Below are 8,309 nucleotides of genomic sequence, written 5' to 3'. Positions count from 1 at the left end.
AATAGTTGGTCGGGCTCGTCTGATGATGGGCCGGTACATACACCTGTGGATTTGCGATACCAAGATATTGTGCGATCTGCGCAGCGAATTGATTTTGATGTTGTGTGCGTTGGATTATAAACATACAGTACTCGGAACTTGTAGTTGTGACACTGCATAGTAGGTTAACTATAGAATGCAGCGATAAATGATGCCAAGAGCGGCAATCTTATCATATCAAATCATACACTATCAACTTCGCCCTTCCGCTCTTCCGTCATCCTCCCCATCAACATTTTGAGTGTTTGGTCCCTTGGCCAGCCATGGCCATTTCCGAACTACTGCACCACAAGAAACCCACTGCAATAACCGTCTCGCAGTTCGTGAACTCCTTCCAGCGAATATGGCACGACTCAAGGACGCGCGGGGGCCAGCGAGCGCGGGACATCCGTTTCCCATCCCGACTAGGTGCGTCCCTCCCCAGCCTCCACTTGGCCAAAGAGGAACTAACAAAATACTGTACAGGCCTGGCCATCAGCGGCGGCGCCGACAGCATGGCGCTGGCCTACCTGTGCCGCGAATGGGAGAAATCCACTCCTGAGGTGACCGTGACAGCCTTCATCGTGGACCACCGCGCGCGCGCGGAGAGCTCGCGCGAGGCCGCCACCGTCGCCTCCTGGCTCGCAGACATGAACATCACCACGCACATCCTGCCGCTCGACTGGTCCAGCCTGACCACGAGTCCGCAGACCCTGCCCGCCTTCGAGACCCACGCCCGCCGCCTCCGCTTCCAAGCCCTGGGCCGCGCCGGCCGCGCCGCGCACATCGACGCCCTCCTGACGGGCCACCACCGCGACGACGCCGTCGAGACCACGCTGTGGCGGCTCTGCACGGGCGCGCGCGGCGCCGGGCTCGCCGGGATTCCGGAATGCACGGGCATCCCCGAGTGTCATGGGATGTTTGGGGTGGTGGGGAGTCGGGGGGTGGAGTTGTTGACATCCGCATACCCTGGCCCTTTTCCTTCCCATTCCCATTCCCAGGTGGGCTCTGGCCAGCAGCAGCAGCAGCAGCAGCAGCAGACAGCGCCAATGGCCACCGGAACCCTCCCCATCATCCGCCCGCTCCTCGCCTTCCCCAAATCCGACCTCCTGGCTACCTGCGCCACTCACGGAATCCCGTTCGTCTCCGACCCGACGAATTTCGATCCCACGCTGACGCCCCGCAATGCCATACGGAGTCTGTTGGCACAACAGAAACTGCCGCGGGCGCTGCGCGAGGGGTCCGTGTTGGGGTTGATGGGGGCGAGTCGTCGACTTATCAGGACGGCTGAGGAGGAGTCGGAGCGGCTGTTGCGGTTGTGTGGGGTTGGGGGGTTCGTGCCGGAGACGGGGATCCTGGGTGTTAGGTTTCCTTCGCTTGCATCTTGTGGTGATTCTGTTGGTGAGGGTGAGGGTGATGGTCAGGGTGATGCTGCTGTTGAACGAAGTGTACACACCCAAATACAAGCCCTCGCCCTCCGCCGCATCACGGAGCTCGTCTCCCCGTTCCCGGATAATCACTTCCCGCTGCGCGCGTTCGAGCCGTTTGTGGCGAGGGTGTTTCGGGGCAAGCAGGAGCAGGAGCAGGAGCACCAGGAGCAGCCGTTCACGCTGGGCGGCGTCCTGTTCCAGCCCCTGTCGTTGTCCCAGGCCCAGAAGAAGAAGGGCGAGGAGAGTTTATTTCTGAGAGCTGCTGCAGCTCACGCCCAGGGGTCTGATGCCCCCAAGAACAGCAACGGCAACATCCAAAACACATGGCTCCTCTCCCGCCAACCGTACATGAAGAACCGGCTCCCGGTTCTGGATTTCCACCTCTGCACGGAGGGATCTGTCACCACTACTGAACGGCAGGAGCAGGAGCAGGAGCAGGAGCAAGAGCAATGGCACCTCTGGGATAACAGATACTGGTTCCGCGTGGGCTGGTCCAGCAGCAGCAGCAGCAGCAGCAGCAGCAGCAGCAGCAGCACCACACCACCAAAATCAATCCCCCACCCCAACCCCAACCCCAACCCCGGAATCAGTTCTCAAAACCCCGAACCCCCGAAAATCCACATCCGCATCCGCCCCCTCCAGAAATCAGACCTCAACATCCTCCGCCAGTTAATCCCAACACAAACCGCCCACCACCACGATCTCAGCAAGCACATCAACAAGACCGACGGGGAGCATACCCTTTCCCAGTCGGAAACGAAAACAGATAGTGATACTAACACCGATGGTGATAGCGATGATGTACAAAACGCAAACCAGCAGGGAAGAATAGCAGACCCCAAAGCCCTCACCCGCCTCCTCGCGCAGGTCGGCCCCGGACGCACGCGATTCACTATCCCCGTGCTGGTGCAGGTGCTTGTTCGGCAGCAGCAGCAGCAGCAGCAGCAGAAGCAGCAGCAGCAAACCGTCACTGTCGAGGATGGGCAAGAGGAGGTAGATATCTCGACAGTCGCGGCCCCGGTCTCGGATACGACGACAACGACAACAACAACACACACACATACAAGCACAAGCACAACCCCAAACTCACCTCCACCTCCGACTACCGCAACAAACACAAATCCGACTTCACATCCAAATCCAACTTCCCCACCATCCCCATCCCCATCCCAATCCCCAAACCATATTCCCAACTCGCAACAGAGGTGGAACACGGCCAAGACACAGACACCACCACCGCCACCACCAGCGGCAGAAGAGGAAGAAATCCCCCTCGCCCTCCCGACGCTGGATCTGTGGCTTCCTTCCTCGCCGGCATCCAAACAACAAGAATGGCCGGAGGGGAAGAGCCTACGCTGGGAATGGCGGTATAAGATGGTGGATCGGACGGGGACGCTTCGATTAATGGGGTGGGAATCGGAGGAGTAGTCGCTTCACCTAGTCACTTCACTTCACCTATTACTGTCCTGTACCCACTGTATAATCTCTGTATATCATTTACAAACTCTGCTTAATCCAAGATAGTACCTTAGGAACTTCTACGAAATGTCCCGGGAATATCAAGATATCATGCTCAGTTGATGATACGCATCGCAGAACCTACCAGCAGCAAACAACCTGCATCTACAATAACAACCCCCCATAAAAAAAGACCTCTGGATTCTGATTAACACACCAGAAGTATCAAGAAATTTCGACACCCATAAGGCGATACACTCCGTGACCATGCGATGGTTGAAAAGCCCCAAGAACCCGGCCCCCAGAAAATCAAACCCCGCCATTGCCCCCAGACTCAAAAAAATCAAAGACACGGATGCTATGCCCCATCCAACAAAACAATGCCCTATAGACACATAGACGCACACAAGAAAAGTTGTTCAAGGAAAGACCCAGGTCGATGCACCAGTTCGATAAACAAGAAAATCAGGCGATTGGCCTGATGGTGACACAAGACAGAAAATATCTACTCACTCGCCTTCAGCAAGGCAACGGCCGCCTGCTGCGCACGCAACCCTCCCACCTCACGCTTCAGTCGGAAATTCTCCTTCTTCAAGCGGCCAATCTCCTCCAGCGCCGACGACAGTTGCGACTTCAGCGACTCTTCCCCGTTCCCCGTCCGCATGTCTTTGGCGATCTTCTCCAGCTCCGTATTGAACCGATCATACAGAGCCTCGTTCTCGGCGCTGGCCTCCCGGTAGAGCTCGTCCAGCTTCTTGGCCCGTCGCTCACTCACCACCAACGATGACTCCAAGTCTCTTTCGATCGAGGCAGTCCGGCCATTCATCTCCTCCGAGAACGTCTCGAATCTCGTCTCGAGGCTACGGACCCGGGAGGCCAGCGCGGCGTTGGCGGTCGAAGGGGCAAACGGCTCTTCAAGGGAGTGGACCTTGCCATCGCCCTTGTACGGCGTCGGGTTCAGTCTCAATGCATTGAGTTCCGCGCCGATAAGCTCGAGCTCATCCTTCAGTCCCAAGGAAGCGATATTTTGGGCCTTCTTCTCGCTGTTGAGGCGATCCCGGAGCTGCAGCTGTTAGAAGAGTACCACACACAACATAAGAAGAAGCTCACCTTCTGTGGACTCTGCAGACGTAGTTTCGGCGTCTTCTGTGAGCCTAGGGTCGGTTGTAAGCGTCTCGCGTCGGAGCCATTGATTTGCATCGGTCGCTCCTTCAAGCCAGGCACTCTAGAGGAAGGGATGCTGGTTGCCCGCGATCGTCTCTTGATATCCGGGGGAGGAGAGCCCGTTGCGTCGGCCTTCTTTCTCGGGGCCCGGTCGGTTTGCGGTAATTTGGGGTCAATATTCTCCTTGCGACTGGGTGTGACGGGGCGGGTCGGGGATCGGCGGGTTGGAGACGCCAGCCGCGTGGGCGAGGCACTCTTTGCAGGGGACGTGCTGCGGACCGAGCCCGAGCCGTGACTTGTTTGCGGCCGTGTCTGGCCCGCTGGCGTCATCGCCTCCGCTCGCGGCTGGGTGGGAAGCGACGATGACGGAGTCATGGGTCTCTGTCCTTGGCTGGTAGACAAGATCGACACATCAGATGACGCCGTGCCTGGTCTGATGTCGGACAGAGAACTCCGCCGTCTCCTCCTGATCCTGACCACCCCATTAGTAGAAATACCTCGAATTGAGGATAACGAGGAAGCCTCATCCTGAGAGCTTCCAGGACGACGAAGATGCTCCTGTGACGTGGACGCACCCGGGCGATCGCGGGAGCCTGGCCGCAGTAACGAGACCAGCCCCGTGTCGACATCGATGGACTTGGACCGGAGCAGCAGTGACCCGCGCGGCGTCCCGGGCTCAGAATCGCCCGATCCTTTACTTTTGCTCAGCGTTCGCAAAATGGACGACACTTTACTCTCTGTTTCCGACTTGGAGTTATCGCGGTGCAGGCTGAATCCGAAACGCTTCCGAAACGACGACGCATTGGAGTTCATCGAGCCTGCCGTCTGGGACACCGATTTGGTTTGGTCGCAATTGAGCGTGCCTTCCAAGTCGGCGCCTCCGGGGATATATTCGTCAAACAAATTATCAAAGTCATCGACAAGACGATCCAACAGGGAGATGTACTGCATCGGATCTCCTTCGACCGTCAGGACCTCTGCAAAGGCTGCCGTTAACGCACCACGGTCGCCGTCATTCCCCGAGGCATCAAGAAGCTCTGCAAGCAACCGAATCATAGAAGCGAGCGCACGGCGATTTTGGGGGCTCATGTCGGCAAGAAATCTGCGGAAGCTCTCCTCGAAATCTCGCGGGAACATGCTGTCAAATTGGCTCTGCAACGAGTTCAATGAAGAAGAATCAATTACGGGCCCCATGTGTTCGCGCCATGCATTGGCCATGAACGTCTCAAAAGCCACGAACAATGTATCGACCGACACCTCGGCCGCAGCTTGGATCTTGCCGGGGTCTTCCAGGAGGATATTGTACAGCTCATTGACGGACGAGCGGTCCACGTTGTCTCGGCCTCGTAGAGAGCGTCCAACAATGTTTCCACTCCGCGATTGCAGGGCGAGAGCGAACGCGGCAAAGGTCTGCTCCAGGGCGCTGAACGGGCTTTCCTGGCCCCTCGAAGGCGGCGCGCCAACCACCGAAATCTTGACCGGACTCTCTTCCTTCCCTGGAAACGCCGAAGGCAGCGTATTGGAACGCGGAATATTCCCTCGAGGCGGCGGCATGCGAGGGAATTCCCCCAGCAGCGCTGCTGAGCTGGGCATTTTTATGCTGCCCGCGCTGTTTTCCTTGGGTTGGTGGCTTCCCAGCAGACTCGACAGTAGCTTCGAGGCTGATGGCGGTCGGAATCCCCGCGGGACCTTGAAATTGGCCATGAGATGACCGGCGAGATACCGCAGAATTTCGAAGTTGGAATGCACTATCGATTCAGTCATCGTGCGGTTCTGCGGGCCATGCAGCGGGAGTAGCACATTAGACACTAACTGCGGTCAGCAAACAATCTCACATGCAGGTATTGATTATACTTACGGCGCTTAGACAGTACTGCAACGAAGCTGTCCGCGGTCACAAGATCGGAGGATGCATGGCCGACGACGGAGTCAATGTCCACGCGAAACTGGTCCTCGCTCGACGCGGAGACCGACACAATAACCTCGAGATCGGAATTTGATAATGTTTGGCTGCAGACTGCGCGGGGAGTATTGAAAACTATCCGGATTTTCGATGCACTGGGTCTTTTGGCGGCCGTCTCTTCCTCCTCGAACACACATGCCAAAACACCAAGATTGGCCACCGTCCCGGATGGACTGCGCAATGTCCACTTTCCATTCTCCCGCTCACTTTCTGAGAATCGACCTTCGATCTTGGCCTTCACAATTTCCTCGATGATGCGACTGGCGCGTCCTTCATACATGGACACGGGCTCCAGCGCAAGCAAGTCGACGGTGGTGTTTTGATTGGGTCGCGACTTCACCGACATGGGCGCCAGGAACAGAATACGTCCACAGTTAGACTGCATGCATCGAACATTGTGCAGATCATACACTTGGACCACCCGCAGCTCAGGTACCAATGGAATATTGGTGGCTGCCGGAGTGGCTGATGCGGCGTTGTCCAGGTCCGCCAGGAGACCACGCGCGGTTGTTCGACCTCCCATCGCTTTAGACAACAACACCAGGCAGTTCTTATAAATCAGCATGATCCCGGGGCTGGGCTCCTCTGCAAGATCGAGATGGTACGGAGGCGACAGCTCGTTGAAATCCACCGCTGTGATGAGACGGCCGGCTGGCAGTATGGTGGATGGCCAGCCGTCGACCAGCTCCTTCAGCCGCCGGAAACTCTGATCATGGTTGGCGGTCGAGGCATCGTCGAGGGAGCAGATGTCTTTGATGACATCACGCGCCTTCAGCAGTGGGCGCACGGCCGGGTGTACCAACGGCAGACTACTGGTCATGGTGTCGATGAGGAGACTATAACGGGGTAGACGCTGGACAGGCTCCATGAGGAGTGAGCGGAGTTTCTGTTCCCCGGTCTCATATACGCGCTTGGAGAAACTGGAATTCTTATCTTTCATGAACGAGTTCAACGTCTGAGTGAAGCCGGTATGGGCCCGCATGTAGTCCGCATATGGCTCGGAGAATTGTGGGAACCAGTCCAGGAGTGCGTCCGCAAATGCCACAGCACCGATAGTGTCTTTGTCCTCCTTGGACGATGTCCGCTGCGACATGGACGATGAAAGCTCCGTATCTTCAGTCATATCTGCAATGGCGTCCTTCTCTGTCTCTTCCAAGACTTGACGAATCACACTCAAAAAACCCATGTTCACCTGAAGGATTTCATTCAAGCACGGGGGGAACAGAGTCGCTAGATCAGCCTCGTCCGGACTCGTACTCGATGACAGGCGCAATTGGGCTTTCATTCGGTATTCCTCCGCCACCTGGCAGACGAGGGTGTAAAGCTTGTTGACGTAGCGCTCCTCCGTATCCACCAGCTCGCACATGGTCAATCGCAGAGCCTGTTTTTGACTGGCGGAGAATATCTTCGATCTGCTCACGTTGGTTGGCTGGGAAGGTGCGCGCTTGAGTCGGGAGGTGGGAAGGAACATGGGGGCGCCCAGGGTCTGAATAAGGGCGGTATATGGGCCGTATCGGAGGTCGGGGCCGTCATAGAAGTCTGCATTACCATCATAAACATTATCATCAGTATCGGGCTCGGGAGCTTTGATCGTCCCGGCGGGCAAAACAACATCGATATCGACCCAGGGCACCTTGCGCTCCTGAAAGGCGCCTCGGATGTCGCGCACCAACTCGGAGGCATGTTCAACTTTTGTCATTCGATTCGCCAAATCGGCCGCATGCATCTCGTCGAAGAGTTTGGGAACCTTGACACCTGGTTTCCCCGCGCGAGCCATGGCCTGTAGGCATTCTTTGGCTGGATCGGACAGCTCTGCGAAGTACTTCAGCATGCTGACGGCCAGGCCGCGACTGACCTCGTCACCTTGCTTCTCGCGGGGCAGGTGGTTGACGGCGGCGTACAGCGGGGCGGCGGGAGAGATGGTGATGCGGGGATAGCTCTGGAAGCCGGCGGGGGTCACGATATGCGCCTGGATGCGCGAGCTGCTGACGGTGGCATTTGCGGTCGCGACGGGGCCGTAAAAGACGAAGACGGAGGCAATGTAGGGGTCGGAGGCGTGGTAGAGCGACAACTGCTCGAGCGGCAGGTCCGCGGGGGCGTTGGTGACAGTCGCCATGTTGGCGGAGATGGCAGGAGCTGAAATCGCATACAACCGCGGGCGGAGGAAGGAGCGAAATCACACAAGCACGACAAAATTAGATTAGACACAAAAAGTATAAGTCTGCAAATGATTATAGATGATGAGGACAAGAGAAAATGTTGAGACGGTTAGTCAC

The 8,309-nt window shown here is 57.1% G+C and overlaps 2 protein-coding genes across 2 annotated transcripts; one reads left to right on the top strand and one right to left on the bottom strand.

Annotated features, from left to right (window-relative positions):
- Positions 1-302: 302 nt before the first annotated feature.
- Positions 303-2,893, top strand: BO66DRAFT_471847 (tRNA lysidine(34) synthetase; the record flags this gene model as incomplete). The annotated part of the gene is made up of 3 exons (XM_025652906.1): positions 303-447; positions 505-2,441; positions 2,516-2,893. The coding sequence occupies 3 exons, from the start codon at positions 303-305 to the stop codon at positions 2,819-2,821; spliced, it is 2,388 nt and encodes a 795-aa protein (XP_025503439.1). The 3' UTR covers positions 2,822-2,893.
- A 427-nt stretch (positions 2,894-3,320) lies between these two features.
- Positions 3,321-8,297, bottom strand: BO66DRAFT_99071 (putative Rho guanyl nucleotide exchange factor). The gene is made up of 3 exons (XM_025653759.1): positions 5,929-8,297; positions 4,017-5,878; positions 3,321-3,969 (listed from the first exon to the last, which is right to left on the bottom strand). Exons 1-3 carry the CDS (start codon positions 8,147-8,149, stop codon positions 3,412-3,414), a joined length of 4,641 nt encoding a protein of 1,546 aa, XP_025503438.1. The 5' UTR covers positions 8,150-8,297; the 3' UTR covers positions 3,321-3,411.
- Positions 8,298-8,309: the final 12 nt, after the last annotated feature.

The sequence above is a fragment of the Aspergillus aculeatinus genome (assembly GCF_003184765.1).
Source record: "Aspergillus aculeatinus CBS 121060 unplaced genomic scaffold BO66scaffold_27, whole genome shotgun sequence".
NCBI lineage: Eukaryota > Fungi > Ascomycota > Eurotiomycetes > Eurotiales > Aspergillaceae > Aspergillus > Aspergillus aculeatinus.
Note: the sequence above shows the minus strand (reverse complement) of the source record. Positions and strands in the feature narration are given on the sequence as shown.

Excerpts from the sequence above, each read along its gene's own strand:
- BO66DRAFT_99071 (XM_025653759.1), bottom strand. The coding sequence starts at position 8,149 with ATGGCGACTGTCACCAACGCCCCCGCGGACCTGCCGCTCGAGCAGTTG. Across the intron at positions 5,879-5,928 it reads TGCAGTACTGTCTAAGCGCC|TGTCTAATGTGCTACTCCCG; the intron begins GTAAGTATAATC and ends GACCGCAGTTAG. Across the intron at positions 3,970-4,016 it reads GTCTGCAGAGTCCACAGAAG|CTCCGGGATCGCCTCAACAG; the intron begins GTGAGCTTCTTC and ends TAACAGCTGCAG.